At 40.9% G+C, this 18,562-nt stretch overlaps 1 protein-coding gene and 2 long non-coding RNA genes across 14 annotated transcripts in view; 1 reads left to right on the top strand and 2 right to left on the bottom strand.

Annotated features, from left to right (window-relative positions):
• The window catches only part of MED13 (mediator complex subunit 13), a 58,546-nt gene extending 55,431 nt beyond the window's left edge, over positions 1 to 3,115 (bottom strand). Inside the window, exons 1-2 of the mRNA XM_068910175.1 lie at positions 2,633 to 3,115; positions 372 to 606 (exon numbers count right to left, since the gene is read on the bottom strand). Of these exons, the coding sequence (XP_068766276.1) occupies positions 372 to 606; positions 2,633 to 2,698 (301 nt within the window). The 5' untranslated portion in view covers positions 2,699 to 3,115. The remainder of the gene's footprint in view (positions 1 to 371; positions 607 to 2,632) is intronic.
• Positions 3,116 to 5,155: 2,040 nt separating this feature from the next.
• LOC138061225 (uncharacterized) lies at positions 5,156 to 15,192 on the top strand. Of its 2 annotated transcripts, XR_011134926.1 has the most exons (4): positions 5,156 to 5,575; positions 10,639 to 10,717; positions 12,977 to 13,091; positions 13,480 to 15,192. It is a non-coding gene; the product is annotated as an uncharacterized lncRNA (long non-coding RNA). The 2 variants fall into 2 exon arrangements; XR_011134925.1 differs by lacking the exon at positions 5,156 to 5,575 and having other exon boundaries at positions 10,442 to 10,717.
• Positions 9,997 to 18,562, bottom strand: part of LOC104142769 (uncharacterized) — a 26,882-nt gene continuing 18,316 nt past the window's right edge. For 10 of the 11 annotated variants that reach the window (XR_011134921.1, XR_011134919.1, XR_011134923.1 and 7 more), the window contains 2 exons: positions 15,186 to 15,243; positions 10,786 to 12,457 (listed from right to left, as the gene is read on the bottom strand). This is a non-coding gene — a long non-coding RNA (uncharacterized lncRNA). Of the gene's footprint in view, positions 10,385 to 10,785; positions 12,458 to 15,185; positions 15,244 to 18,562 lie in introns of those variants that run through there. The other variant, XR_011134916.1, reaches the window with a different exon arrangement.

Below are 18,562 nucleotides of genomic sequence, written 5' to 3'. Positions count from 1 at the left end.
CTTTTGATTCACAAGCAAAGCTCAGGGCATATCTTTTCTGAGAAAGTCAAAGTCAAAATTCTTAGGCTTACTTGATTTCTCAAAAGAAACACAGTAAATAAGTGGGGGGCACAAAATTGCTCCTTGAATATCTAGCAGCCAAAGACCACCTAAACAGATACCAACTGTTTGACTAGCGCACTGCCATAATTTGGCTTTTCTGAGAGCCCTATCCACTATCACCACAAACTCAAAAGTCACAGACTTGTAGTAATAAAACTATAGACAATAAATAGTCCACCTAGTATAGATTTTGTAAAGACTGGCAGGAGACAGCCCTGAGTAACAGTATCCTTCCACCAGTCAACAGAAGGTATTTTAATTAAACCTACCTGAAAGATCATGATGAATAAGATCAGCAAAGTTGGGATCATCACCCCACCAAAATATCCATAGCTCCCTGCGTCCAGGTCTTTGGTCTCGACGCCAAACACCAAGTACATCCGCCTTCAGACAGCGACTGAAGCTGCTCAAAATAGGGTCCTCTTCCGTGACCGGAAAGAGAATTGGGGCAGATGTTGGACCCTGCCATACATATCGCTTCCATTTAATCCCAGTTAGATCAGCCTAAGGGAAGGAAAAGAACAATTATCAGACACTGGAAGGGGGACAAGGAGGAAAACCAAAGTCGAGAAGTAATTCCAAGTCTCTTGGAAGGGAACTGGAAACGGTCAGCTTTTTGTAACTGAAACACCCTGCTATACCAAGATGGTGACACAGAAAGAGGAGGGTGGGAGGAACAAGGAAGGATTATATCAGCAAAACTTAAGATAAACTATACTTACAAGATACATTATAAAATAAGGTGCCTGTTTATTTTCAATCTCTTTAAATAACTGCAGTAAAGCAAGAGTGGTTAATTTTCACTGCAGCATTAAGATTGCAGAGGGAAAAGTAAGATTTAATTTTAAATAAAAAACTGAAAAAGTGCATGACATTAGTAAATTGTACAGTTATAGTCTGCAAATAATTACATTAAACATTTACCTTAGCAAAGATCTTCAAGCTTTATTTATGCATACACTACCTTTTAAATTCAATATTTCTCTAAGGAAATAGATAATACAGTACATCTAGCTTAAGCATACATTCTTCCAGTAATCTAGCATTTGGGAAAATTTCACAAGCTTATCCATTTTAAAATATTCTCTCCCTCACACAGGAAGCCTTTCGAGTGCACTCTCGTGCTTTTCATTTCTCACACTACATTTTAAGAATTTTAAATCCTGTTTCTATCCTGAAAATTACATATCTGATTTAAGTCCACACTGGTTAAGATGCACTAAATCCCCTTCCAGACAAAGATCCACATTACTTTACAAAGTAAAAGAGTTGCAATTATTATACCTAATAGGAAAGAGACAATTCCTGAATAATCTACAAAGCAACACTGTACCAAGTTTTAAGGCTACCAAAGTTCCCCCCCCCCCCCACTTGAGAACAGTCACCTTAAGGCACTTTGGAAGCATTGCCCATGGGATCTATTTGAGAAGGGAGAAGGAAGGTTAGATGGCACACTTGCCAAGAACTAATTTTTTCTTCCTAATGTGACAACACACAAGATTACTGCAACATTTAAACCTAACATGGCAGCCTTCCTACCTTCAGTAAGGAGCAATTTAGATGAAAGGTAGGGAGTTTGCAACAGTTGATACCTTAGAAAGACTAAGATTTAAAAACATACTACTGATATGGAGCTGCAGGCCTGATGCAATCTGAAGGCACGTTCAGGTTGTCCAGATTCCCCTCCCTCCAAAAATACCAGCACAACAGCTTGGCACAGGTTTTTACTTATAACAATCTCTAGAATAATAAATACCAGGCAGTCATCTAAAATTAGCTAATATGCCTGAGAAAGCAGATGAAACAGGTCATCACAACCACCAAGAATTGCATCATGGTCCAGTTAAATCAAATCGGGAACTGCCTAAAATCAAGAATTTAAACAATTTCATACTTAGGTTTAAAAAAAAAAAAAAACACACTACAAAATGGTGCACAATAAAACAGAAGATATCACTACTTCATACAGAGTGCATCACTAAAAACAGATCTCCAGAATAATTAAAACAAAAATAAACGAAAAGCAATAAAAGAAACCATTTAGGAAGCAAAGGGGGAGGTCTCAGCTCTGAATTTGTTCGGGATGTCACGGGGGCGGGAGGAGGGGGGGAGAAAGTTCACTAGAGGAAGAAGATGTGGGGCAGGGAGAAAAGGAGCAGGAGATCCCCCTACCTCCTGCTGGAAACACCACATTCAGTAGCAGAGATAAGGTTAAAGAGAAAGCAGAAAAAGTTGTAGGCAAGGAAACAGCAGGAAAAGGCAAGTTGTAGGGAGAATATCGAGAGAAAAAGGAGGGAGGGGCAACATTAGATAGACAGCAGCGGCGGGGGGGGGGGGGGAGGGAGGGAAGCAGAGGGGCACCGGAGAGTTGGCTGGCTCCAGGCAGGGCCTACTCTGAGGACTCATCCAACAGAAGCTATGCTAAAAATGGCTGCTTTGCTGCCACTACCCCTTCCTCCCCTCCCCCCGAAAGCTTCTCCCTCGCCCCCTCCGCGCCCGCGGTGCGTGTGCGCCGGCGGCGGGCACTCACCAGGCAGAAGAGGTTGGAATGGCAATCCTCCAGGCTGGCCCCGTTCGGCACGAAGCAGGAACTCATCCTCACAGCCACAACCCACACGCCATTATCCCACAGCCTCCGACAAGAAAGAAAGAGACAGACAGAGAGAGAGAGAGCGAGAGAGAGAGAGAGAGAGAGGGAGAGACAGACACTGCGAGGGAAAGGGGGGAGGGGGGGGACTAGGCACACGCACAAATAATAATACAATTAAATAAGGGATTTACATACGCACATACACACAAAATAGTGGCAGGATAAATAATCCAGGAGGAGAGTGGTATAAGACAGGGCTTTTAAAAATAACAATTAAAAAAAAAAAAAAGAGAGAGAAACTCAGAACGTTTTCTCTTCTTCTGGATATCAAAGAGGGGGGGTAAAGCCACCATGGAAGGGGAGAGCAGAAAGAGGGAGGTGGTAAGTAATCCAACGACAGGAGATTAAGATCAAAATCCTCCCTGTTCCTCTTGTCTTCTCATTCGCGTAAGGAGGGGAGGGAGCGGAGGTAAGGTGAAGGGGGTAATTGATCCAACAAGAGGATAAAAAGGGGGTAATTAATCCAGGGGGCTAGGGGTAAAAATCAGCTGACATCCCTCCTTCCTCTTATCTCAGAGGCCAAGCAAGAGAAGTAGGAAAAAATAAATAATCCGATGGGGGCAATTAATCCAGAAACCTCCCTCCTGCTTCTTTAGTCATCAGATGGGAAAGGGGCAAATCGTGGAATGACTGGGAAGGACTGGTGGTGGGAGAGAGCAAAATCCAGGCTCGTCTCTTCGGAGTCCGAGGGCAACAGGGTAGGGGGCGGGGGGGGGGGAGAATCAGATTCTTCTTCCCTGCTCCAAATATATTCCAAATAAATTAAAAATTAAAATCATAAAAAACAAACTTTAGGGCCAGAAGCAAGGCAAGCCTGAAGAATTCGTAAAGGCAGGAGAAGGAAATTTCCTGGGGTGCACCCCGAAAACCATCTGCGGGGGCAGGGGAGGGGGGAAGGTATTCCTTGAGAGAGGAGAGGCCGCAAAAAGTCTCCTCGGCAGCCCAGCAAGGGATTAAATTCCCTTGCGGAAACCCCCCCTCCCCAAAAAGAAATACTCTTCGCTGAGAGGGTGAGACCAAAATATCCTCCGCTGGCGGCGGCGGGGGGGGGGGGATCCTTCCGTGGGGGGAAAGGAGGGAGGGGAAGGGGAGGGGGTCGGAAGGAGGAAACTGTGGGTGACCCTCGAAGTCTCTTCGGGGAAGGACGGAGGCGTCTGGCGGCGGAGGCCGAGCCCCAGTCTTTTCGGAGGAGGAGGAGGAAGGGGCAAATCCCAGAGCGTCTTCGGGGAGGCTCGTCTCCCCCCCCCCCCCCAAAAAAAAAAAAAAAAAAAAAAAAAAGCTGTCCTCCGGGGCCGCGGGAGCCCCGCGAAGTCCACACGGCTGGGCGGGTCTCTTCAGGGGAGCCCGCACCCCGCCAAGCGCCCGCCGAGAGCAGGAGGCGGGGGGGCCCCCTCCACCGCGACAAGCCCCGCAAGACCCCCGAGAGCTGGAAGGGGGGGGGGGGAGGAGAAGCAGCCTAGTTGCGAGGCTGGACCCTTTAAAAAATTAAAGGAAAAAAAAAACAAGCAAAAAAAATAAAAAAAAAGGAGAGAAATATAAAATATCAGTCTTCAGGCGGGGCGGTCTCTTCGGCGGGGGGAGGGGAGCGAGCCCCGGCCCCCCCCCGCTGGCCCCAGGTGAGGGGGCTCCGCGAGGGCCGCGGGAAGGCTCGGCGCTGCCCCGCCGCGGCGGCCCGGCGGGGGCAGTGGGCGGAGGGCCCCCTGCCCGAGGTCTCCTCGGGAGGGCGGGGAGGCGGCGGCGGCGGCCGAGCCCCGGGCTCTCCTCAGCCGGAAGGGCCGCGGGGGAAAGGGGTCGGAGCCCCGCAAATCCCGGCCCCGCTGCTGCCGCCGCCGGGCGCCGACACCGAGGGGACGCGGCGGCCGCTGCTGCTGCTGCTGGCGGAGTCGGTGCCCCGAAGCCCCCGCTGGCGGGTCTCCTCCTCCTCCTCGCTCGCTCTCTCTCAGCGGTGCCTCTGTCGGCGGCTGCCCGGCCGCGGCATCCTGGTCAGCCGGCTGCCCCTCAGCGCGTCTCCCCCATGTCGCGTCGCGGCCGCCGCGGGGAGGGGGAGGAGGGGGGCTTCTTCTCCCGTTTAATTCCGAGCCCCTTTTTCTTTAATGGCGGCCACAGGGACGAGAGTCGGGGCCCCCCTGCCGCGCTCCCATTGGTCGCCACGCCGTCACGTGGGCCTGCCCAGCGATGGCCGCCGTCGCTGCCGGGCGAAGGCGGCTGCAGCGGCGGAGCCCGGCCGGCAGCCGCGGAGGCGGCGCTAGAGAGCGCGGCGCTTTGCTCGTTGAGAGGCCGCCATCTAGCGGCCGCCGCCGGGCGTGGCGCCGCGGGCTGAGCCGCGCGTTTGGGCGCAGCGGGAGTTGCGGCGCCCGCGGGTTCGAGGCCCGCCTTCCCGCGAGGCCCGCAGCGGGCGCGGCCCTGCGCCGCTCGCGGCTCCCCCGCCGGGGCGCCCGGGCAGCGGCTCCCGGCAGCGCCGCGGCCCGTCGGGGGGCCCGTACGGCGCTTTACCGAGGTGTTTCTCAAGCATCCGCTCGCAGCTGGCCCGCCTCGGGCCAAAGTCCGAGCACAGGCTGCTTCACCTACCTATGAGCGCGGAAAGTCTTATCTTGGCTCGCTCTCTACACGTTTCAGCTCTTGGCAGAGACGGGCGCTCAATACCACGTTGGCACCGGGCACTGGGGAGCGCGAAGCCTTTTTAAAGAGCTACGCAAGCATTAAGAACAGGAGCTTATGTTTTCAGGAGTGCCACAGACATCGGATCTGCTGCCGCAGCAAAACCGTACTCCAAAATTCAAGTTTTCATGTACGGATGTAGATCGTGTAACTCGTGAGGAAGAAGTAGGTGGTACCTCTGTTACTACGTGTACAGATTTGCAGAAGGACTTAGAGAGTATTCAGAATTAAGATGCTACAGTGACAAAGTGAAAGCTATTTTTAGGAAATATTTTGAAAGTATACTCATCTTGTTAATACTCCCATGTTACATATTAATTTTCTATTGCACTAAATGCAATATCTTGCATGTAGAATGTAAAATTTAACATTATATTTAGAATGTTTGGTTTGCAAAATTAAGTGGAAATATAAACCACTGTAAAGTATCTAAAGTAAAAAAAAATATATAAACCACTGAAGCGTCTACAGTAAAAGAAAGACACATTACTCAGCTAACATGACATTCACATTAAAATATGATATGTTCTTGCAAGAGCAGCACATTGCATCACAACTATGCAACATGATGATGTTTCAAAGGCCCTACAAATTATTTCGGGACTCACGAACAAGACGAGTGGCAACCTTCGGCAAACGTCTTGATAGAGTGGGAGGAAAGAAGGACGCTCTATAAATAAATCTATCTGATAAGTAGAAACAATAAGGAGGATAGATATTTTCGCTAAGACAAAACTTTGAAGATTTACTCACACCAAGACTATTTTTGTATGTCAGTGTAGGCAAGCAAAATTTTGCTTCTTATCTAAATAGAACGGGAGTATTTTTAACACAGGAGATTCATTCCCTCACTGCTCATCTAAATACAGCAGCTGGGGATGAAGCAGGGATGTGGGGGGAGGGCAGTGTGCAACCCCAGCCCCTTTCCAAGTAGAACAGATGGTTTTCTCCATGGTGACTGGAGATGAGGACCATGCGAGGAGGATTTGCTCTGCAGCAGCGTTTGAACCTACTTCTCCATGCTGCCGTGGGCAGAGATGCACACAAAAGACCTCCAAAGTTTCCGTGCTCCACTTTGGTCATTAGAGTGGTTGTCTTACTGCACAGAGAGAGAGTTCCCTGGCAACGTTTTTAAGTCACACCTCCCTAAGGAGAAATCCAACACTTCGAAGGAAATAAAAGAAAGCAGCACTTGGCATTAATACACAAGAACCGTTATGGTCTTCCTCTGACAGAGAAAGTATCCTTTGGTAAAACTGGGATTTGGTGGAGGGAATGGAAATCCAGTAAGATGCCTCACTGTGGGCTAGCCTCATAACAAATGTAAACTTGCATTTCTCCACTGAATTCAGGATAACACCAAATTGTCACTAGCTGAGAATCTATTTATTTTCCCTGAAATAATACAGTTCAATGTCCGGATCAGAGGATTAATCTAGCATCTAACATTGGTTTTGGCACTGATTCACTTCCTAGTTTTGAGGAACTCGGTTTCTGTATCTCAGTTTACTTATTTGTAAAACGCATTTTGAGACCCAGTTCATTAGTTCTTACATATTAATAGTAGTAAGTACTTACATAGGACCAAGGGACAGTCAAGAGCAGAACATCATTTTTCCAAAACCTTATTACAGGAGGAAGAATCAAGAAAATATTGACAAAAGAGGAAACAAAGCTAGTACATCAACTAGAATTTGTTTTTCAAATCATTCTCTTCTTGTGTCGTACCTGAAATACAGAACCTTCAGGTCATCAACTTTCCTCATTACACGAACAGTACTAAATAACATTAAGACACACTGGATAATAGTTATATCCGTGTGTGACAAATTTTGGATCTTGTGACATAGCTTGCCTTTGGTTACTGCAGGTGCTATTTGGGAAATAAAGTCTCCTTAAAAAAGAGGGAGGAGGCAGATAAAAAAATATTGTGAAAAAATGTCATTGAAAATACACTTTCTATTTTCTACATACGTTCTTATACAGTTCTCATCACTGCAACTTCCAGAAGTGCAGTAAGCTGCATAATTAGCATCTGTCACATGCAGCCTTTTCCATCTCGCTTCCTCTCCCTAGAGGGAAACTGCATGAAGAAATTTTAACATAAATGTTAGTATATACACTATGCAGTGCATTCATATTGGGAAAGGGACAGTCCAATAAGTTTGTGCTCGTTCCTAGGTTCATCTTTGTGTAATATAAACTTTACCAGTTAAGAAAATGCTACTGATCCAATTTAAAAATTAACTAGTCTTTGGAAAGAAGGTAATAGTGGGGGCAGGGGTGAGATGGTCAGTGTTGCATCAGATTTAAACCAATGGAACTGGTAGGAACTGGGCAGTTAACACTGTAGTCACTTGTCCTGGTATTACATCCTCACGCTTTTACATAGTCACAGTCAACAAAACATCTAGCCAAGAATAGTAAGGGATAATTTTCCCCTTTAGGCAGAAGTAATACTTTTGACAGGAATAATGATATTTTGAAAAACACCAACACAAAAGGGAGAACTTACATATCGTTTGCATTTCCAAACCATTCTTGTTTATACTGCTTTTTCTTTCACATTAAAAGATGTTGAATAGGAAAAAAATCAATGGACTACAGGATCTCCTACTGAATCTCTCTATGGACAAACTTAAAAGAAAATGAACCTTTTAGATGTAAAGACTAAAAAAGCAAGACGTTTAGCTTAAGGACAACAGTACATGAAGAACAGTGACATTGTTTAGCCTTTGATTTTCATTCAGACTCTCTCCTAATTTTTCAAAGTATTTATTTTCTACTTAATTAGTTGAACAAAAACTGAGATTACAGGACTGCACGTATTGCCAGCAACCTGAGGTATGAAGTGCAGACTGAATGCTTAAACTTCAGCTACAAAGGTGGTAATTACTGTAATTGGTTCATGTGAAGCAAATATATCAAGTAGTACAGAGTTCAAATTCATGCCAGTCAGTCTCCAGTTGGCACAGGCAGTTCTATCAGGAGGATATAGAGGTCTCAGCAGGACTTATTATTGGAGAAGAGAACTGTCGAACAGTTGCCAAATGGTTTCAAGGGGATTTGGGTGGGAAGAAAGATAATTTTTAACAAATTAAACTACCTAAAAATGGCTAGATGCCCAGAGCCACCTAGTCTGCATTAGTCACTACTACTAAGCCATTTTAAAAAAGATTAAAAATATCATCACTGTGAAGAAATGTCTATCATGCTTTAACAATATGATCAAATCACTGCAAAGTTACCAATATATGTACTGCACATAATGCTACAAGCATGTGTATAAATATGTCGAGAGTAAAAGGTACAGCAGAATATTTACACAATGTGTGATCTTCTGTAAACAAGTAGCTCAAGTTACTGGAATACGTGGATTCCTCTAAGGACAAGTCACATATTTCAAGAAAATAGAAGACCACTTCCTTTTTAATTTAAAAATGACAATAACAAAATTCCCACAGAAGATAAGATTGGAGGGACTTTTTTTTCCTCCCATTAGTATTTACCTTAAAGCATTTGTAAGATGATGATAATTGTGGTGATAATTTAGATTATCTACATAATTTAGATTTGCACTGAGTTTTTATGGAAGACTCTGCTCTATGCCATACTGACGTTCAGCTGCTTTGTGTAGATGTTGCAAGAATGCCTTTTTCAAATGGTGAATATGTCGTTTTTAGAAGAGGTCTCTAATAGAAGATTTGAGTTTAATACATGGCAATAAAAAGAGGAATATGTGAATTCCTGTTCTCTTTAGTGTCAGCTTTGGTTAAGACGTATGAATGCACATGAATAGTCTTGTCAGGATCTCTGGGGCTACTGACATTCAAGATCTAACATACTATTACTTCTGACCAGAACATTAGTGGCTATGCAGTAAGGAGAAGGGAAAGAGACAAAGATGGGATCACTCCCTAATCAGATATAAAATTTGTGCATTTCTCTACTTGGAAATCTCTGAATAGAATTCTTCTACCCTGAAACTATTACATCTATATCCTCATGTGAGATGAATGACTGTGCAAGCTCTTTAAATCTGCAGCGGGAGAAAAAAAAATCATTGTTTCATGCCTGATCTTGCTCCTTTTCCTCATGGAAAAGATTCTAATTAATTAATATAAATGAAGACTATACAACCAAGTGTTACAACCTTGTAAAGAACACAGGCTTATCTAAAGAAACTTTCTAGTATTTCTAGCTGCTAAATCTTTTTATTAACAAAAGACACAAAGTTTCTTCAAATTACTAGTTTCAGATAAAACTAATCTAATTAAAGAAAAAGATAATTTAGTTAAAATAAGATCATTTTAATTCAAGTATCAGTATATATCAAATCTGGGATATCATCACAAAGGAAAGGTTCATTTACGAGAAGCAACAATCTCACAATGTACTTACGACCAACTTAAGAGAAAATGTATTTTGGAATTCTCTGTTATTGACGTTATGCTGCCAAATAAATGGGTATTACTCAAAAGCATTGACAACTAGTTTGTCAATAATCAGTATGTTGGTCTTCTGAAATTTGAGGTGAATAACGGGTACCTTCCATTTATAGTGCAACAAAAGAGAATATTCTGCACTTTGCAACTGAAACTACCTTTAGTCCCCATTCACAAGTTACAACATGTTAGACAAGGAAACTGATTTGTTTGGTGCAATAAATGATGGCAGACCTTTACATATTTGAAGTGCAACAGATGGTCTTCCAAGAAGAGCATAATGACTGGCAGACAGTACTCTTCGTTAGAGTGGCTTAGAATGTCTTCAGCAATTACACAGTGAGTGCTTTGGGGGGGGAAATCCTGTCATCTCTATGATTCTTTCCATGTAAATAGCAGCAATTTCCTTGTTTAGATACTAAAAAAATTGTATTGTTGAAAAACAGACAAACTAGCCAGGGAACTGGGGAAGGAAGCATCTTTAGCCCCTCCAAGACTATTCGGAATGAGGCTCCAAAAATGTAGTCACCTGAGAAAAGACACACAAATAGAAAAAAAAAAAAAGGCACTTAGAAGAAACAAGTTTGGACATGTAGCTGTAAAACTATTCATCTGCAGCCAAATATTCCATGGAATTGTAATTTATGGAAAAGAAGAAAGTTTAAAACAAGATTCTTCAGACTTTTAGAAGCTGGGAGGTGAACAGATACAGCTATAACATGCAAAATCTCTAGGAAAAAAACAAAAGAGAGTAAATTACTGAACAATGATTCCTTCCTTCAGGACATTAAAGGACACTACTGGTGACTTTCAAGAGTCCTCTTCAGCATGAAACATTGTGGCTACAGTTCTTCAGGGCAAGGTAAAGCGAGCTTTTGGGGGCTGTGAGAAGGTCTTTCTGCTTTTAAAGACAAGCTACAGTACAAGCCACCAGTTAAGTAACATTTATCATAAGAAATAAAAAGAGTAGTAAGATTCTGATCTTTAATATTATATACATAGGTTAGAAAATTTTCACTTCTTTCCCTTCCTTCCACCCTTTCCTCCCTCTGTTTCCCATGATCCCGGAATTAGTCTTTTCTATTATAAAATCTTCCCCACCAAATTCATCCTGAGTAGAATTTTATATGGCAACATAAACACAACCAAAATGCATCCTTTAACAATGTAACTTAAATGTTGATGGAATCATAACTGCATTACTCCCTCTCCAATTAGCAGCAGCTTTCTTTATGTTTGCTTATGAAGCGTAAACTGTTCGCTTGTCACTACAAAGACCTTCTGTAGAGGACTTAAAAAAACAGCCACAGCAATTAAAATGACAACAACAGAGGTGGATTGGTCACATTATGACAGAAAATATCCAGCTGCTTCTTTCCAGCAAAAGGACACCAACTATCTGAAATATAATGACCAAATTTTGCCAGTCTACGTAATGCTGATGGCTATTCTGGCCAGCGTAAGGATTTCCAAGAAAGGAACGCAAATATAGAACTAAGCCACATCTCATGGGCTGATTTATTTTCCCTGGTCAGGATTATCATTTTACTCATATACAGCTGCTTTTTTGCTAGAAGAATAGATGCTCTAATCTGTGTGAGATTCTCTAAAATCTAAGCAAAACGGACTAGTTTTTGTCATTCAAAAGCAGCAAGGCAAAGAGTAAACGGATAGCATAAGGACAAGTAAATTAGATTTTAAAATTATTTACTTCGGTTGTGTTGAAAAACATTCAGAGAGTTAATTAAGACCATAAGTCTCACTACACCCAAGTTATTACTTGTAAAACATTAACCTCTGTTACAATCACTTCTGTCTCTCTATGCTGCTGGCTCCTGCCTGTTCTGCATCACGACAGTAATAATACGGGGAGTTATTTGTAACATATGTAGAAAATTATTATTATTATTTTAAGTATACATTTAAATAATAAAAAAGGTTTGAAAAGTAAATGTTTCGGATTAGCTTTTCTTAGTTAAGAATATAGGGACTGAACATCTGAAATTATAAGATAGGTCTGATTACTAATACAGCAAGAAGGACAGTGAGAAACATAACTCACACACAGAACCAGCCATTCAGGGGAAAAAAACATCTGTGGAATCCACCTACAGATATATTATTGGAGAAAAATTGATGACAAAATTATCGGGAAGAATTTCGTGACAGTTTCTTTTCTAGTAGTCTTTGCCTCTCATAACAGCAGGGATATGGCAACGGCTATGTATCAGAGTTCATCCACGCATTATATTTTGCACATCAAATTAAGTTGTTAATCCATGACTTTTTAGGCAAATACAGGACTGCAGAAAACATGTCAGCTGTTATACATAGAATACATGAACACTTCACTCTTTGCTTTACGTTTAAAAGAGCAGCAGACAATGAGCGAAAAAATTTTCATTCGTGAGTTCAGAAGTATCTCTGGCTCCTTATCTATTAGGTGAATCAGAACTTACAGGTAGCTCATAATACTTGTTTTCCAAGCAGTGGTTGTCTCCAGAGTAATTGCCATAAGTGGGCAAAGGTTGAATGTCTTCCTTCGACCTTCAGCCATAATATATTTCATAAGTGGAAAACTTAATAGACTCAAAAAAAATGTCTGCAAAATACAAAGGAGGACAAGAAGAAAAAGGGGGAAAAACAGAGATTACTTAAAGAAAAATAAACAAAATGTCTTTTACTCCCTGAAGTCTCAGAATTAATCTTCAGAATTCATGCCTTTGTACTGTAAATTGGATAAAACATTTTCAGACTATAACATTACCCTTCTGCATCTTTTATCTCATAGAACTGTTGGACAACATACATCTTTTTCTCTGGGAGTGTTCTGTAATGAATTTATTGGCATTGGGAAATACATAAAAAAGCTGTTTAATTTGAAAGTTTGCAAACTAGACATCAATGACAAACGCTTTCATGTGACAACATATGCAAGACCCTACCTTAACCATTCCGCAGGTCCGTGGGCACAATAACTACCATTTTGCACTAATAGCCACAAGAAACATAAGACTGCCAAAAGTTTTGAAATCATCAGGTTTGGCAAACCAGTAATAAATCTTGAGCAATAAAAAAGTATGTTCAAGCAGTATCTCATAAATATAATGATTCTTTACAGATGTTTGCGTTTAATACAATGGAACGAATGCTTAGTTCCATCTGGTCAAGTGGTATCCCACACCAATTTACCAAAGACAACGAGAACCAAACACAGGACTGTTCAATCTCAAGAGGTAAATTCCTTGACATTAGGCTGACAAAGTAATTGGAAATTTTGTAATATATACATTGTTTCATACAATAATTATGCTTTGTTGTGTATTTTACAAATACTTTTCTATTCACAAAAACGCATAAGCTAGCCATGCATTCTTTATTTTTGAAAATAATATTCATATAAACAGTCTGATTTAAATCACTAGGATTGCTTGTGTATGAAAATTATGGGTTAAAGCAAATAGTATCTTATTAAAATGTATTGGAAATGCAGAAATTAGACTATCTTTGTGACGTGTTCTGCATCCTCCTGGAAGTCATACACACCACAGAGTGTGAAAGTCTGAAACTTTACAATAACATGCAGGAAAGTAATAACTATAGCTATGTTTATTGTCTTTGCAGGCTAATTCATTCCTATTTGTTTCAGAAGAGGCTGACTACCCATCACTATGTCAGAATGGAATGGACTGTAACAACCGCTTAATAAGATGTCACCTTCTCTTCTAAAGTCCTTAGCTTTCATACAGCTAACGCTGTTGAGTCAATTTTATTCCTTAGATACTCAAAACCAATCAGTTTTAGAAGGCATTAAGCACTAGAAATACTGTCTGCTTTCAAAAACAATGGGCCTTTCTTTTCATGTAAGTCTTGCAGGATTCTACACTGAAATAGAAAAGACTAATAACGTGGAAGGCTCGAAAGTGTGGCTGCACAATGCTTGCAAAATGCAAGCAAAGCAATAAGTTGCAATGTCAGTTTACAAGTGGAGATGGCGTTCTTGCTGGAGGTTGATTCAAACCCCCTTGTATTAAGTGAATCAACACTGCTTAACTTCTTATTAGAGAAAAATAAAATTCCATTATTTGACCAGTACAAATTGGGGTTCCAACTTGCCTAGATATCAAAATCTCAAGCATGATTAGTCAGAAAATGTCTTATATTAAATAAATAATTTTCTGGAAGATTGATTGATATTCGTAAAATACTAGGCACATTCTGAACATTAACATAGTTCACAAACGTGTAACTTTGCAGTGTAATTCCAATAAGGTTGCAAACCTTGTAGAACTGGCAGATCAAAAACCTAGGGGAAGGAAAAACACTTTTTGTGATGGAAAGACCTAATAGATTCAGGAGAAAAACTGATGGAAACTGTCATTTAATACAGATGCCTCTAAATACAGATGGCTGCATAGCTGCAGTCACTGTTTGTAATGAAGACAAGCAAAAGGTTGTACAAATTACAAGAGAATATGGCAACCACAGAGCAGGATATTCCACTGACATACGGATCCTGAAAAGACTAACTTCTGGATTAGAGTCTCTGGAAGGATAACAGAGAATAAAAATTCAGTTCTGTGAGGCAAAGCAGGAGCCTATGTCAACAAGAATCACATGCTCCCATTATTACTCAATGGATGTATTTGAACTTGAGGAATAAAAGGGGTACTTAAAGAACACATGGAAGGTATGTGCAAACAGGTCCTGGTTCACTGCTGTTTTGCCTCTTGTGCAATCACTTTCATTGTAGAGGAACGCTAGCTGGGACTCAGAATACTTTGTTTTGTATTAACTGAAAAAAATCGAGCAAAAGTGATATTGTGAATACACAACCATCCGGTATATTAGAAGAGGCTGGGAAGATAACTTTGACAAAGCACAAACCAAAATATGAATAAACCATATATGAATGGGACAAGCCATATATGCATTACAACTCAGTAAGCACATTTACCTCTGAAAAATTTGTAAGTAAATCTCTCTCCTGAGGAAAGGCTATAAGACTATATCTTCTTTTTTTTCAAATATACACCACCAGTGAACTCCTGTAAATTAATAGTCTCCTGCAAATAAACTGATGATCTCCACTTTTTGGCAACTCCAGTAAGAACTGGCTTTTAAAAATCCTGTAAGCAGGGTTTTATTCCTGTGAGAAATCTCCCCAAAGAATGAGGAGAAAACATGAGCTAAAATTACTAGCACAATCATATTTCATAACTGTGCCTAGCCAGCGGTATTGGTTCTTCTCTTTCCCAGGTATAAAAATGCACAAACTTTTCTCTCTTTTACTAAGAGGAAGAAAAATCAGCTTATCCTTGAATACTCACAGAGTTTGGAGACGCTCAAAACGATGGAGCACTGTGTACCCAGCTCATCCCATAGACTCTGAAAAAGAAGTAAGGAAAAGAAAGCACAAAGTATGTAATTACTGTTCCATGACATAATTTTGTTATTAATACATCCCCTAAGATAGCATGCATAGTATTGCAGTTTAATTAGATGATAACTGGAGGGGGTTTGAATTTATGAGGCAACAAATATATTTTGGACTAATAAACTCCAAGGCTGAGGTGTTTATTAATCTAGAATATAAAGATTATAAAGTTGGTAGGAGACAACCTCAGGTTGCACTGAGATGCCTATTCTTTGTATATGTTGAGACTTTGAAAATTGATATTTTCCTTCTTCTGGGAGCTAGATCAGAAAGCCAAGATTGCTGTGGACGTTGCTGAACAGTAGAAACTGTATTCTAAATGTATTTTAGCAGGCAGATATTATTTAAATTTTAGAAGATGTTGTCTGTTTTAAAGTTTCACCTTTTAATCAATTTATCATATCACGAACTACTAAGTACTGCCAATAATACTTTACATATTATGCCCTCTGACAGCTGTCAGTGCCTTATTTCTGAGAGGAGGAAAGGACAGATTTGCTTACACAATAACCAGACCATACGCAACCCTAACAGAAACCCCCATGAATACTCAACTTCCTCTATTTTCCTGCTTTTGGATTCACCTGCAAGACTGTAAACTATGCGGTAAGCAAGCACGACAGTTTTAACGTCTCATTACATTTTGTCTTTCCTTAACACCAATCTAAAGACTTTTTTGCCTAGTACAGCACATGAACAATTTAGAAACTAACTGTTTGCCACTGTGAGGATTTATACGCGAAACAACTGTGCCAGGAAGTCATAGGTATCAAACTGCATAATCTATTAACTTGTCCTCGGGTACTTGCAACTAGAGCCTTATAAACTGCCATAGAGTCCAGGCCATTTAAGGTACATTCCTCTGTTATTTTAAATGTGCCTGTGCCCAAGGCAGACAAGAGAGAGGACCAAATTTAATCCTGGCACAAGCGTGCATGATTGAAGTGAAAGACCAGGTTGCTTATGCCAAGGCTAAATTTAGGCTTGAGAGAACTACGGAGGAAGACGACGGAAGCAAAGCTAGGAGGAATAGTTTGTATTCCTTAGCGGCATGCCCCCGCCTTGCAAACAAAACAAGCCTGATAATTGCAAAGGGAATCCTGTCTCCACGCGACTCAGATGGGTGATGGCCGCTGCAGCATTACTGGACAAAACCATGGAAATCCTGGATGTGCCGAAAGAGCCATGGCATGCTGGGGCAGGGGCAAGAGGAGGAGGAGAGAGGCAAGACGCGTCACCACCTCTTAGATCTGTGAGAAAGAGCCACTCCATGTTGAGCAACAGAAGAAAGAAAGTTGTGCTGCTGAGGCTGTAAACATTGAAAAATATATAAAAGAATGTTTATTAATTAGCTTAGGTGATCCAAATATAATCGGCCATGGGTTCAAACAGCTTCCAATCCGGCTCCATAGGTTCAGAGCAAAGGCCTCATTACTAAATCTGGAAAAGACTATACAGATATTTAATGGAAGATGCTGATGACTGCCATTTCTAAAGCTCCTGCTTTTTAATTCCCAGGCTTACATACCCTCTCCAAATGAAACACGCAACAGAGCTGACTTCCCAATATTAAATCTCTAGGCAGTATGTTATTCATACAGCTTATGTAGATGTCTTTACCCTCTGGAAAAACAAAGTTTAAGAAAAATGGTTCTATCTTTGGGGAACAGTTTAAGTCTCAGGATAACTACATTAGGAAATCTAACTCTATTACTTTGTATCTTACATTTTATTACTAGATTGGTAATAGGAAATTACCAGATAAAATTGGTATTTTACTTGGTAATTTTTTTCCGTGGGCCTCGTCTAATATGAAAGATGGTGATCATCAAATTTATTCAAGTTTTCCTGTCAACAACATCATTAACCAAATCCCTCAATTTCAAAGTAAATAAAAGCATCTGGGTTTCTAGCACAGCAAGACTGACTTGCATATTTAAGCCTCATATATAGATGAATTTGCACTGGACCAAATTTGCATATTAATGAAGGACTAATTGCTCTTTGCAGTCAATTTTATGCAAATGAATTTACTCCTCTCAGTACAATTTTCATAATGTTCAGAAAGAACCAAAAAATGTAAAACTTTTTAAAAAAAAGTACACAATTGTTAGACAATCGAGGAAGAAATATCATAATGACAATTTTAATGTAAAGCTGTTTGATGTATATAGTTCGTCTTTTATATTGTTGCTTTATTTTAACAGCCTCCCACAAAGAACTGAACAATTCATAGAATAACTTCAGCCTATTCCCCCTCCTCTGCCTCAGATTTTAACAGCTTGTAACAACCCATTATATTCTCTTATTTCCAGCTGGAAGGATGGAGCATGAATTTTTAGGGGAAGTTAAGTTTGCTAAATAGGAATCTATTTTCTCTCAGTCTTCCTCATGTCACAGGTCAGCTAAGAGACACCCTGCCCCCTGCCATGACTTTAAGTTGGTTTTTACCTTGTTTCCCACTATCAAGAAAAAGGTCAAAGCCCAAATCCCTGTTCAGTCTTTCCATTTGAGCTGAAATTCAATACACAGAGAAAGACAGGAAAGTACATGTGAAAGGGAGACATCAACAAATGCTGAGAAAAAACGGTAAAATGGAGGGAGATAAAAACATGTATAATCAGGTCTAGCTAAAAATAGGAAAATTGGAGGGTTGGAGAGAAAGTTCAAGGTAAAGAAAACAAATGAAAGAGAAAAATACATCCACAAATGCACCACAGAAAAACAAAAAGAAAAAGAAAAACTAAAAGAACAGGGAAGAGCTAGTGGAAGCGTATTAGGGATCTAAACTTGCGTGCATATCCTTCCTCTCTCCAATGAGAAAAGCTTTATTTTAACTATAAAGACTGATAACCATAATATACATACATTTATGTCTAATCAAATCACTTAAAGAAGGCAATTTTAATCAGAAAAGGAATTGCACAGAAATTACGTCTTTAATTGACTTCACATCTTTTTGTAGAAGAAATACTACGATGCATACACATGTGAATATGGTTACAACCTCCATAGCTGTCATATCTTTGATTGTGTTCGTTGCCCTTCTCCGCAGCTTTTCCTGTTTTAACATAACCTTTCTAAGACATGCAGCCCACAGTATTCAAGATGCAGATACGTGATGGATTTATACTGGTATCAGCATGTCTTGTGTTTTGGCTCCATTTCTTTCCTAATAGTTTCTAGCATCCTGTCTGCTTTTTGGACCATATGGCATTGAGCTAACAGATCTCTTATAACCCCAAAATTTTGCTCCTGAGAAGAAATAGT

This window comes from Struthio camelus, chromosome 16 (assembly GCF_040807025.1).
Source record: "Struthio camelus isolate bStrCam1 chromosome 16, bStrCam1.hap1, whole genome shotgun sequence".
Classification (NCBI taxonomy): Eukaryota; Metazoa; Chordata; class Aves; order Struthioniformes; family Struthionidae; genus Struthio; species Struthio camelus.
This window is presented reverse-complemented; position numbering and strand designations above follow the sequence as displayed.